The following is a 14,597-nucleotide window of genomic DNA, read 5'->3' on the forward strand; positions in this document are numbered from 1 at the left end:
AAACTGAACAAATAACTTGTATGGGTAATTTGGGAGTACTTACTTGAGCTCGGCTGATCGCATGCACCACACCCTTATCTTGTTTAAAAATTTCTTTCTTTCTAAGTGCTTTCAAAATTCTTTTAGAAAACATTTTCCCTTTAAAAATCTTTTTAATTCCCCTTAGTTTGAGTTCAGATACACCCGGAAGTGTATCCGAATCCCTCAAACCAGGGCTCTGATACCAACTTGAAACGTCCCAAAATACGACCCAAAAATTTCGTTTTTCAACATAACCAAAAACCATAATCTGAGTGTCATATCATAAACCATACATGATGTATCTCAAAATAATAATAAAAACACTGTGCGGAAAACTGTATCATATCCATGTCATATAAAAATCAAGAACCAAATCAACTCCCAGGGTAAAAGCTGAAGCTGTGGTGTGTGCGATGCCATCATCCCGAGCTCTTCCCTCTACAAGCGGAAGTACCTGAAACCAAAACTGAAACTGTAAGCACGAAGCTTAGTGAGCTCCCCCAAACTACCACATACCATACAATACATATAAATCACATACTGGGCCTTGCCCACTGCATCAGACCGAGGTCTGGAACTAGCTGCATCGGACCGAAGTCCGGAACTGACCGGGACCTTGTCCCCTGCATCGGACCAGAGTCTGGAACTAACTGCATCGGACCGGAGTCCGGAACTGACTGCATCGGACCGAAGTCCGGAACTGACTGCATCGGACCGAAGTCCGGAACTAACTGCATCGGACCGAAGTCCGGAACACATAACACAAATATGCTTGAATCACAAAGACGTCAAGCCAGCTAGCTACTACATCAAACTAAAGACCGGAACTACTGATAATTACACGGGCCGGCATTGTGGCCGTAGACCCGTTCCTACTGAAGGGAAACTCACCTTGTGAACTGGCTGCTGAGTGTATGGCTCTGGAAGCTAGCTGCTGCTGCTCCGGTATCTCCCCGGCTACAAGTCCATAAACACACTCAATCAAATACTAAACACCGCACTGGGTAAAATGACTCTTTTACCCTTGGTCAAAGTCAACTCTCAGACAAAGTCAACTCTCGGTCAAAGTCAACCCATAGTTGACCTGACTCGCCGAGTTGGGCCGCCAACTCGCCGAGTCCCTATTCTCACTCCTGGACTCAACTCGCTGCTACTCGTCGAGTATGGCATCGACTCGACGAGTACTCTCCCGATCCAAGAACTCAGACAATCTTCATCCGACTCGCCGAGTCCTATGAACAACTCGACGAGTTGTTCTTGAGCTTAAGAAGATTGCCTTGGACTCGCCGAGTTGTATGAACAACTCGCCGAGTCCCTCCATCACTGAGTCTACTCTCAACTCGCTGAGTCCACTCTCTAACTCACTGGATCCACTCGACACTGATAAAAATGAAGGAATCGGGAACTCGCGACCCAACTCGCCGAGTCGTTCTTCCCGACTCGCCGAGTTGCCGCCATGCAACTGATTTTTACTCGATTTTGTTTGAATCCAACACATACAATTGATAGATCTGAGTCCAATAAGCTGATTTACCACGTAAAGTTTCCAACTTTACGTGTACAACCTCGTGAATAAGGGAAATAAGGCTAAAAGATGCACAAAATGGGTAGATCTATGGTTAATATGCAAAGTAACTCCAAAAAGGCAGTAGATCTGGGCTCTACAACACCCAATCATTCAGATCTAAAGATATCTCGACTTATTAAGGCATTCATGCAAACATAAGGCTTGGAACAAGCATCAACTAGATCCTAGGAGAGCTCTAATGGAGGTTTAAAGCATATAACAAGAGGGAAAATCCGAAAATACCTCAAATAACTCAGATTTGCCCTTGGATCTTTGCACTACACCTCTTCTCCTTGCTCCTTTCTTCTTCTCCTTCTTCAAACCTTCACAAAATGGCACAAAACACTTAGCTCACACAAGGGTGGATTAGGGTTCTTTCTCACAGTGTTCTCAGGGTGAGGGAGGCGAGAATGGGGCTATAAGGTGACTTAAATAGTGGGCAACCCGGGGATTTAGGGTTTCACCCAGACGGATGGACTCGCCGAGTCAGGGATATGGACTCGCCGAGTCCCCGGCTCACACGTGCTCGAAGTCGCGACCCTACTCGGCGAGTCAGGCTATGAACTCGCCGAGTCCCTCTTGCAAAACTTCAAAATAAATACCAAGGAATTACCATACCGGACACCGGTCGTTACAATTCTCCCCCACTTATCTTAGACATCGTCCTCGAAGTCTGCTACGGCTGAATCTGCAAATAACTCTGGGTAGTGCTCCCTCATCTCCTCTTCAGCCTCCCACGTCCACTCAGACCCCTTCCGGTGCTGCCACTGCACCTTTACTAACTGAATTTCCTTGTTCCTCAAGGTCTTGGTCTTCCGGTCCAGAATTGCGACCGGTCTCTCAATATAATTCAGGCTGCTATCAACCTGAATATCCTCTAGGGGAACGACTGCTGACTCATCCACCAGACACTTTCTCAACTGAGACACATGGAAAGTGTTGTGGATCTGACTAAGCTCCTCAGGAAGATCTAACCGATAAGCAACCCGACCCACCCGGGCCAAAACCCTGAAAGGACCAATAAATCTGGGGCCCAACTTTCCCCTCTTCCGGAACCTGATGACACCCTTCCAAGGTGAGACCTTCAGAAGGACCATATCCCCCACCTGGAACTCCAAATCCGAACGCCTCCTATCGGCGTAGCTCTTCTGCAGACTCTGAGCAGTCTGTAGTCTACAACGGACCTGCTGGATCAACTCAGTCGTCTTGAGCACCACCTCCGTGCTCCCGATGACCCGCTGACCGACCTCGCCCCAACAAATCGGGGTCCTACACTTCCTCCCATACAGCATCTCAAAGGGAGGTCGATCAATGCTCGCATGATAGCTGTTGTTATACGAGAATTCCGCTAGCGGAAGATACGTATCCCAACTGCCACCGAAATCTAGGACACATGCCCTAAGCATGTCCTCGAGAGTCTGGATCGTCCTCTCGCTCTGCCCGTCCGTCTGAGGGTGGAAAGCGGTGCTGAAATGGAGACGAGTACCCATCTCGTCGTGGAACCGCTTCCAAAATCTGGATGTGAAACGGACATCTCGGTCTGACACCACCGATACCGGCACTCCATGACGTGCCACAATCTCACGCACATAGATATTGGCTAACTTCTCCGCCGATATACTCTCCTGGATCGGGATAAAATGGGCACTCTTCGTCAACCGATCCACTACTACCCATATCGAATCCACTCCACGTGCGGTCCGGGGAAGCTTGGTGACAAAATCCATGGTAATGTCCTCCCATTTCCACACGGGAATGTCTAACGGCTGCATCCTGCCGTGAGGTCTCTGGTGCTCTGCCTTGACCTTCCGGCAGGTCAAGCATCTCTCGACGTACCAGGCAACGTCCCGCTTCATGCAGGGCCACCAATAATCAGGTCGAAGATCTCGGTACATCTTCGTCGCCCCTGGGTGGATAGAAAACTAAGACTTATGAGCCTCATCCATCAACACTTGCCGTACTCCACCCCAGTACGGTACCCACACTCTCCCGTGAAGCGTCAGCAAACCACGACTATCATAATCAAACGAGGCTACTCGGCCCACGATCCTCTCACACTTCTGTCTCTCCTCCTTGAGACCCTCTACCTGAGCCTCCTTGATCTGCTCCAACAACGGAGTGATCACTGTCATCCTCAAACATAGATCCCTGATAGGGGCCGCCGACACCTTGCGGCTCAGGGCATCGGCCACCATATTGGCCTTCCCTGGATGGTACAGGATCTCACAGTCGTAATCCTTTAGCACATCCAACCACCTCCTCTGCCTCATATTCAGACTCGGCTGATCCATAAGATACCTCAAACTCTTGTGATCCGTGTAAATAGTACAACGAACCCCATAAAGGTAATGCCTCCCAATCTTGAGGGCAAACACAACTGCCCCCAGCTCCAAATCATGGGTAGGATAATTAGCCTCGTGAGGCTTCAACTGTCGACTTGCCCTTCTCCCGGGCATCCAAAACGTAAGCTACAAAACCGGCGCAACCCTGCTGAACATAGCGCCTCGCCCTTGCGGCGGAACAAAAGGTCGGTCCTCGCTGTGGCCTCTCGCCCTGAATCACCAACTCTCCTCCACTGGGAGTGCGAACCCTCACTAGCTGAAGCTCACAATCAATCACCGCCCCATTGGGGCTTATCCAATCCATACCCACAATAACCTTATTCCCTCGCAGGGGAATAGGTACCAAATCCACTGAAAACTGCTCATCAAATAACTGAAGAGAACACCCTCTATGCACTCTGCCGACCCTCACGGTCCTATCATCCGCTATCTCAACCTCTAATGGACAATCCAGCTCCCCTGGAGCTCTACTGAATCTCTTGCTAAGCGCAAGTGATACGAATGATCGGGTAGCCCCCGAATCGAATAATACCAAAGCAGAAATGTCGTTCACAGAGAACGACCCTGAATAAAACATACAATCATAATCAATATTCAATCAATAATAATAAAGAGATAAAGGGAAGATACATACCCGTCACCACATCAGGAGTCGCTCGCGCCTCCTCTGCCGTCATTTGAAACGCCCTACTCTTCGCCACTGGCGCATCAGCTCGGCCCTGCCGGCCATCTGTAATCCTCAAGGTAGCAGGGGCAGGTGCAGCCACCTTCCCTGCTGCAGCTAAACTCGGACACTGGGACTTTTTATGTCCCCTCTGATTGCACTGAAAGCAAATCAGATCTGATGCTGCGACGGCAGTAGCGGGGGCCGTACAATCCCTACTCAAATGCCCAATCCGACCGCACTTGTAGCAGCCGGAACTCCCTACCTTGCACGCTCCCTCGTGCAATCTCCCACACTTGCCACATCGACCGTGGCTCTGCTGACTCCTAGATCTGTGATCCGAAACCTTGGGCTTTTTGCCCGAACCGCCTGGACCCGAAACCGCCTCCGGTTTCCTCTTCTTCTCCATCTCGAGATCAATCTCCCTCTCCCGAGCCCTAGCAATCATATCTTCCAGCGTTTTACAGCTGGACCGGCTCACAAACTGGCGGATATCGCTCTGCAACATCTCATGATAACGGGCCTTCTTCATTTCCTCATCAGCCACGTACTGAGGAACGAGAAGAGCCCTCTCCCTGAACTTGGCGGTGATCTCCGCCACTGACTCTGTAGTCTGGGTGAGGTCCTGAAACTCCCTAGCCAACTGCTGCACCTCAATAACCGGTGCGAACTCCGCACTGAACCTGGCAGAGAAATCAGCCCAAGTCATGGCGTCCAATGCTGCGTCATCCCCAATGGCATGCCCGACCTCCTCCCACCAATCTCGTGCCCTGTCCTTCAGAAGACAGGACGCCAATCTGACCTTGTCCCCCTCGGGACATCTGCTAGTACGGAAAGCGTTAGCCACATCCGCCAACCATCTGGTGCTCGCTATGGGGTCTCACGCCCCATGGTAGTCCGGAGCTCCACATGCCCTGAACTCCCTGAAAGTAAGGGTGCGCGACCCCATCATGGCCGCCACCTCGGCACGGAAGGTGCCCAATCTCTCATCCATCAGCTCTAGAATCCCCTCCTTGATCGAACCGAAGATCACAGGAGTCTGCTCTATAATGATGCGCGTAATCTCCGAAGAAAGAAACTCTCGGGTCTGCTCATCCATGCGCTCATCCCCCGAACCTGAACCTGATCCCTCCCCGGCACCTCCGCTGCCGGCTGCTGGTCTCGAACGCAAAACCACCATTCTTGTGAACACATCACAACTACATCAGAAAACAGAAATATCTCAAGGGATCATTGATACTACAACTAGCTTCCTGGTCTTGTCTCAGCGTTTCTTGATTCGAGTACGGATCCTCTGCTTCCAGTAGTACGGGCCCATACTACCTTCCACATCTATCCGTACTTTCTTCAAGAACTGCCCTGACTCCCCCAAGTCACTTCTACTACTACTGATCTCTGCTACTCTCATCCTAGGCTTGCCCCAGGGAAACCTCAAACTCAACTCAACTAGTCCTCAGCTGCTGCAGGTCTCCTTATAATGCTAATTAACCACCACCTGAACACCATCACATGTGACGAAGATCAGATAATCCTTCAAGTAAAAGACCCGTCCCTATAACGGTTGGACTCAAACAAGAGCTGCGCAATAGGGCCAGCTCCAGCACTCTGGGATTATTCAACCCTAATCACATGTGGTGTAACGTGTTCACCTAATGGCTAACTTCCATCACTCAGAACTCCCACAAAGCACGAAGCAAGCAGCATTCGGATAAAGGAAACATACTCAGGCAAAACTATTCTCAAAACGAGAAACTGATCTAGCATACAGTGCTAAGCTCATACTATCAGGCATAACCTAAACAGGCTATCCTACTGCTGTCTACTCAATACTAGCATGCAATACTCATAAAGCTGTAACACATAAAGCAGGCACATAAGGCATCCTCCTAGATCCTTAGTCTTATACTAGCATGCTGTTCTACTGAAACTGAAACTGAACAAATAACTTGTATGGGTAATTTGGGAGTACTTACTTGAGCTCGGCTGATCGCATGCACCACACCCTTATCTTGTTTAAAAATTTCTTTCTTTCTAAGTGCTTTCAAAATTCTTTTAGAAAACATTTTCCCTTTAAAAATCTTTTTAATTCCCCTTAGTTTGAGTTCAGATACACCCGGAAGTGTATCCGAATCCCTCAAACCAGGGCTCTGATACCAACTTGAAACGTCCCAAAATACGACCCAAAAATTTCGTTTTTCAACATAACCAAAAACCATAATCTGAGTGTCATATCATAAACCATACATGATGTATCTCAAAATAATAATAAAAACACTGTGCGGAAAACTGTATCATATCCATGTCATATAAAAATCAAGAACCAAATCAACTCCCAGGGTAAAAGCTGAAGCTGTGGTGTGTGCGATGCCATCATCCCGAGCTCTTCCCTCTACAAGCGGAAGTACCTGAAACCAAAACTGAAACTGTAAGCACGAAGCTTAGTGAGCTCCCCCAAACTACCACATACCATACAATACATATAAATCACATACTAGGCCTTGCCCACTGCATCAGACCGAGGTCTGGAACTAGCTGCATCGGACCGAAGTCCGAAACTGACCGGGACCTTGTCCCCTGCATCGGACCAGAGTCTGGAACTAACTGCATCGGACCGGAGTCCGGAACTGACTGCATCGGACCGAAGTCCGGAACTAACTGCATCGGACCGAAGTCCGGAACTGACTGCATCGGACCGAAGTCCGGAACTAACTGCATCGGACCGAAGTCCGGAACACATAACACAAATATGCTTGAATCACAAAGACGTCAAGCCAGCTAGCTACTACATCAAACTAAAGATCGGAACTACTGATAATTACACGGGCCGGCATTGTGGCCGTAGACCCGATCCTACTGAAGGGAAACTCACCTTGTGAACTGGCTGCTGAGTGTATGGCTCTGGAAGCTAGCTGCTGCTGCTCCGGTATCTCCCCGGCTACAAGTCCATAAACACACTCAATCAAATACTAAACACCGCACTGGGTAAAATGACTCTTTTACCCTTGGTCAAAGTCAACTCTCAGACAAAGTCAACTCTCGGTCAAAGTCAACCCATAGTTGACCTGACTCGCCGAGTTGGGCCGCCAACTCGCTGAGTCCCTATTCTCACTCCTGGACTCAACTCGCTGCTACTCGTCGAGTATGGCATCGACTCGACGAGTACTCTCCCGATCCAAGAACTCAGACAATCTTCATCCGACTCGCCGAGTCCTATGAACAACTCGACGAGTTGTTCTTGAGCTTAAGAAGATTGCCTTGGACTCGCCGAGTTGTATGAACAACTCGCCGAGTCCCTCCATCACTGAGTCTACTCTCAACTCGCTGAGTCCACTCTCTAACTCACTGGATCCACTCGACACTGATAAAAATGAAGGAATCGGGAACTCGCGACCCAACTCGCCGAGTCGTTCTTCCCGACTCGCCGAGTTGCCGCCATGCAACTGATTTTTACTCGATTTTGTTTGAATCCAACACATACAATTGATAGATCTGAGTCCAATAAGCTGATTTACCACGTAAAGTTTCCAACTTTACGTGTACAACCTCGTGAATAAGGGAAATAAGGCTAAAAGATGCACAAAATGGGTAGATCTATGGTTAATATGCAAAGTAACTCCAAAAAGGCAGTAGATCTGGGCTCTACAACACCCAATCATTCAGATCTAAAGATATCTCGACTTATTAAGGCATTCATGCAAACATAAGGCTTGGAACAAGCATCAACTAGATCCTAGGAGAGCTCTAATGGAGGTTTAAAGCATATAACAAGAGGGAAAATCCGAAAATACCTCAAATAACTCAGATTTGCCCTTGGATCTTTGCACTACACCTCTTCTCCTTGCTCCTTTCTTCTTCTCCTTCTTCAAACCTTCACAAAATGGCACAAAACACTTAGCTCACACAAGGGTGGATTAGGGTTCTTTCTCACAGTGTTCTCAGGGTGAGGGAGGCGAGAATGGGGCTATAAGGTGACTTAAATAGTGGGCAACCCGGGGATTTAGGGTTTCACCCAGACGGATGGACTCGCCGAGTCAGGGATATGGACTCGCCGAGTCCCCGGCTCACACGTGCTCGAAGTCGCGACCCTACTCGGCGAGTCAGGCTATGAACTCGCCGAGTCCCTCTTGCAAAACTTCAAAATAAATACCAAGGAATTACCATACCGGACACGGGTTGTTACAGCTTATTTTCTAATATTTGGTTCCTCCCATTTTTGGGATGATTGAGAGAGAAAAGAAGAGAAAAAAAATGAAAGGAAGGGAAAGGGAAAGAAAGTAAAGGAAAGTAAATGTTGCTTTCCTTCCCTTTTCCTCTCATTTCATTTCCTCCCACCCTTTTCCTTCCTAAAAAGGCTCGAGAACTAGACGAAAGGAATTGTTAGCTTATAGGGATGGTGATAATCTTGAAGGAATTGTTACCTAAATGGTGCCACAAATTTATTGATTGTTAATAACTAGTTATTTAATTGTTCATTGATTAATTGTTAGGGTTTGCTAGTTTTGTTTGATTATCCATTTCTTGTTAATTATTAGGAACAAGTATTTAGGAATGTTGAAAATCTAAATTCTAGCTGTTAAGATTTTTTTTAAGGTAGATATAATTTAAATTAAATTTGTATACAAATTATTATCTTCTATTTAAATTTTGATATATTTTTATTTAGATTTGAGATGATTTATGTTTAATTTGGATTAGTATATGACATTTTATATTTATTTAGCTAACTCTTTTATCCAATACAAAATTGAACAAAACGGTAAAATGTTATTTTCATCATTCAAGATAACCATACGAAATGCAAAGACATAATCAAATAACATGGTTTCAATCGGAGGCAAATTCAATCAGAACTTCCGGCACATTTAGATCCCGACTCAATAGCAAGTATCAAATGACTCTTTAAACGGATTAGCGAATTAAATTTTCAAAAACAATACAATTTAATTAATTAAAGGTGGTAAAAATCTCCCTAAGTTATTTATTATTGAGTTGGATTTAGGTTGGGTCGTTTTTTGTCGACTTTAAATTACAGATTATGTTTTTGTGTAAACTCAATAATTGAAATGTTTTTTTTGATATTTTATTAATTTAACGATACTATATTATTTTCCACATTTCATTGTAAAAAGACGTTACTTCTTTTAACAACAAATGTATTTGATATGTATTTTAATCCAACGGTATCGGTGTTGTCCTTCTTTTTTGAGGTCGAAGGTTTAAGTCCTACTGTGGACATAGATAGAATAATTTAGGAATAAAAATTATATATATTTAAAAAATTTAGAAGAATATAAAAAGAATTAATTTCCTCATTTGCACATGGTTAAGTACAATTAACGAAGACGGTGCATATCTAATCTTTAAAATATTCTACTATCATTTATCACATAAACATCTTTTTAATACAATTACCAAAAAATAAAAATTGTTATATAATCCTACTTTTTAAAATTTGAACTATTCGATCGGACTTGAAAACATGTATACCTCAAATAAGTGATTTAAGTCCAAAAGTTACTCACCAGAAAATTAGTATTTTATTTCTTAAAATCTGATTAATTAAATATAGAAAAACAACTATTAAAAATGGAAATTGAAGGACTATGAAAAACTAGTCATCAAGACGTCAAATCACAATAATTAAAAATCCGTAACATGTCTATAAGGGACAAAGGTTGCAAAAATCAAAACTATTGGATATGTTTATAAGCATCGACACTTGTACATTACAACATTATAGAGCATAGTCAAAATCAATATCATTGTAAATGTAAGAACTGGGCCAATTGGGTCGGGTTTACAATGCCAGGTATATGTGCTCCATTTTTCCCCTTGAGAAGAGCCGATAACTCAGCGTAGCTTTCGAACTTTCTTTTCTCACCCGGCTTCGGCTTTGGCTCCGGCTCGGCTGTCTTTCCTTTGTGGTTAAAAGACGGTTGTCTCATCGGCTTTCTAAGATCGACTGAATGAGCCGTGGCAGAAACTGGCATTGAGCCGCCTCGAGCCGGGTCCCATGGCTGGCCAAACAGCGTGCCTTTCGTGAGGAACTCATGAGCCAGGTAACCAGCCAGGAGTTTGTTATCGGTTGGAGCTCGATGGGTGGGTTTATACGGTGGTGCGGCGCGAGGGATGAGAGGCTTGGCTAACTTTGGTATCATTGTTGACGGCTTGAGAAAATCAAAGGCTTCATCTCTCTTTTTTGGCTTATTTGAAGCCAAGGGAGTTAATTGTCTAGGCGTGTGGCTCATTGTAGCTTGCATGAGCGTCTGCCACGTCAGCGACTATACCGTATCCGAACTTTACGAAAATGCCCCCAATTTGACGGATTAAAAAACGACAACCAAATGAGATATCCAGGGGTAAAGTCGTAATTTACCACCATAAATTAATTGGGAAAATTTCGGATCGGAATAAAGAAATTAGAATTTTTAAGACAAAATCAAGTGGATCTGCGACCAAATCGGAAAACGGTGGAGGACGGCGAATGAGGCGGAGGAAGGAGGGAGGGAGGGCAGAGAAAGAAAGATAGGGGAATAAAGGTGTGGGGAAGTGTGGGATGTGGTGGGTTCTTTATATAGGGGGATGATCGAGATATGACCCTGAATTTGTCAAAAATTACAGATAAAACCGGAAGCTATATAAAAAGACGAAAATGCCCAGAGTAAATATTTTCACTATGACCCCTTGAAAATTGATTATTGTTAGTGTGCCCCTGCTGTTAGGGCCTTAAGGAATGTTTCTGTAGGATATAGGGGCTGATTCAAATCAAATTAATATATGGATTGAGGGTTAGCTCATATTTAAACATTTGTTACGGTTTTATGGGGGATAATAATTAAGAATTCATTTTCTTCCAACTGGTTAATTACAAATAAAAATTAAAAATAAAAATAAAAGAGTTAATTATAAAAATACAAAAACATGAGGACGCTTTATAATAGATTGATCATAATCTATACATTTATGACAAAATATCATTTATTTTTATAGGCTTTTGCAATTTGTAAAAAAATTAAATGGCTCCCGTTTTCTAACAATTTTGTTTTGTTTTTTTATATCATGTCGCAAGAACTATTTGAAACAAGCCCGATTGTTACCTGTCGAGTAATATAACATTCACAAAATTAATAGTTTTTTTTTTGGTAAGTAAGCGTTCTACTATTATCGTGATTATGTATATAGATTACATATTTCCGATATTTCACATATTATTTTTGAAATAGTATATTTTAGGGTCTTTTTAAAGTTAAAAGTGTATCATTTAACGAAGGATGAAGCCACTTTAAGCGGGGTAAATGGTTGACGGTATTGGCACTACTACCATGGTGATGATTCCAAGTCGGTGGAGGTATCGCATCTTCTTCTCATCTTTAATCGTTTTGACTGAAAACTAACAAATGAAAGACATAACGGCTAGGTTTTTGTATTATTATCAAAGAGAAGTACAAATAGAATGAAAGGGAAAGATATAATATATAGATTAGTTAATTAGGGTTTCCTAATTAAAAGGCCCAATCATGAAACCCAATACAAGATAAAGCACAAAATCTTATTAAGTTAACATCCCCCCTTAAACTCACAATGCAACAACAATAAACATTGAGAGTTTGTCAGACAGAAAATGAAATCGATGAGCAGTCAACGGCTTCGTAAGAATATCAGCAATCTGCAAAGAGGAAGGAACATAAGGAAGGGAGATAGTGCTCTTCTGGAGATGATGTCGTGTTAAATGACAATCAATCTCAATGTGGTTTGTGCGCTCATGAAACACTGAATTCTTGTCAATCATTATCGCACTCTCATTGTCACAATACAAAAGGCAGATTGAGAGATGTGAACGTCCATATTTGCAAGAAGTCATCTCAACCAAACAATCTTACAAGTGGCAATAGCCATGACTCGATACTCAGATTCTGTAAAAGATCGAGAGACAACATCTTGTTTCTTGCTTTTCCATGATATTAATGAATCTCCAAGAAAAACACAATGCCCAGTAGTGGACTTACGATCATAAATATCACTATCTCAATTTGCATCACTATAGGCACACAACTCAAGAGAAGGATGTAGATGGAAACACAAAAATGCGGAATTGAGTACCAAATCTCAAAATACGAAAATGAACAGTAGTAGGAGCAGTGACAAACTGGCTAACCACATGAACTGCATGAGCAATATCCGGTCTAGCGACAGTCAGGTAAACCAAAATCCCTACAATGGTACGATAAAGGCTTTGATCTGATAATGGGACACCACCAATTGGAATGTACTTTGCATTACTCTCTATAGGCGTATCAATTGTTCGATTATCCGTGAGTCGTGCACATTCAAACAAATCTGAAATATACTTCGTTTGAGATAAAAGATAACCCTTTGGAGATTGAGCAACTTCAATCCCCAAGAAATAAAGTAGTAAACCCAAGTCTTCCATAACAAAACGGTGAGCCAAATCACGCTTTAAAGACTTTATACCATCATGATCATCACCAATAATAATCATGTCATCGACATATTAACCTGACCTGCATTCGTACATCAAACAAATAGAGTCGGGTCATGTTACTTGGTTGAAAACCAAGCGAAGTAATCACCGTAGAAAATTTCTCAAACCAAGCACGAGGGGCTTGTTTGAGGCCATATAGCGCCTTCCGAAGTCGACAAACTTCACCTGGTTTGTGAGCACTAGGGGAGGAGACATGTATACTTCCTCACGAAGATTACCATTCAAGAACGCATTCTTGACATCCATCTGATAAATCTTCCATTGGCGAATGGAAGAAACTGCAATCAAGGTGTGAAGAGTCGTCAATTTTGCAACAAGAGCAAACATTTCCTCATAATCCATACCATACTTTTGCGCATACCCTTTTGCAACAAGTATGACTTTATAACGCTCAATGGATCCATCGGACTTTGTTTTGATTTTATATACCCAACTACAACCAATCGTCTGCTTTTCGGACAGAAGCGGACCGGATCCCATGTACGAGTCTGATAAAGAGTTGCAATTTCCTCAACCATAGCGGGCTGCCAAAGGGGATTAGAAACGACCTCTTTGTACATTAGAAATAAAGGAGGCAAACATCGTTGAGTAAGAGGAATGGACAAAGTCAGGAAGCTTTGTAGACTTCTTATTATGATAAGGCCTCGATGGAGGGGGTCTTGATGATCTGCAGGCAGAGGATCAACGACAGGTGATGGATCAGCAACAGGTGGTGGATCAGTGACATGTGGTGGATCGTCAATGTCAATACTAAATGGATCAATAGTACGATGCTCCTCTCGGGTTGCATCATGTGAATGAACATGAATGCTATAAAAATGAATATACTCCAAAAATATGACATTGCAAGAGACATACAGTTTCTGATTTGATGGATCATAACAACGTTAACCTTTCTGACCAATACTATATCCCAGAAAAACCCAAAGAGTTGATTTTGAAGACAACTTATCTCTCTCTACATGAGGCTTCAAGAAAAAACATGTACTCCCAAACACTCGTAATGAAGAATAATTTGGAAGTTGTCCAAACAACATTTCATAAGGAGACTTCCTCAAAGTGTGCGTAGTAGGAATGCGATTAATAACGTAAGTGGTGGTATGATTAGCTTCTCCCCAAAACATATTGGAACTTGAGCATAAAGTAGTAAGGATCTTGCGGTTTCTAGGAGACGTTGATGCTTTCTTTCTGCAACACCATTCTGCTGAGGAGTGTATGTATAAGATGACTGATGTACAGTGTCGTCAGATGCCAATAATTGTTTAAAATCATTGGTGGGAAATTCTCCTCCCAAATCACCTAGAAAACATTTTATGACAACAGAGTGTTAAGTCTTGACAAGAGCTCTGAATTCACTATATATGGTGAAAAAGTCAGACTTCCACTTCACAAAATAATATCACGTATAACGAGTGTAATCATCAATGAATGAAACATACTAGTTATCTCCCGATTTAGAGGTGATTGAAGATGGACACCATACATCAGAATGCACGATAT

At 43.5% G+C, this 14,597-nt stretch overlaps 1 protein-coding gene across 1 annotated transcript; it reads right to left on the bottom strand.

Annotated features, from left to right (window-relative positions):
* Positions 1-10,353: 10,353 nt before the first annotated feature.
* On the bottom strand, positions 10,354-10,842 carry LOC111891551 (uncharacterized). The gene has a single exon (XM_023887599.2). The coding sequence runs from the start codon at positions 10,840-10,842 to the stop codon at positions 10,354-10,356; it is 489 nt and encodes a 162-aa protein (XP_023743367.2).
* Positions 10,843-14,597: the final 3,755 nt, after the last annotated feature.

This window comes from Lactuca sativa, chromosome 5 (genome assembly GCF_002870075.4).
Source record: "Lactuca sativa cultivar Salinas chromosome 5, Lsat_Salinas_v11, whole genome shotgun sequence".
Lineage (NCBI taxonomy): Eukaryota > Viridiplantae > Streptophyta > Magnoliopsida > Asterales > Asteraceae > Lactuca > Lactuca sativa.

Bases quoted from the DNA above. Each gene is read 5' to 3' on its own strand.
- LOC111891551 (XM_023887599.2), bottom strand. From the start codon at position 10,842: ATGAGCCACACGCCTAGACAATTAACTCCCTTGGCTTCAAATAAGCCA.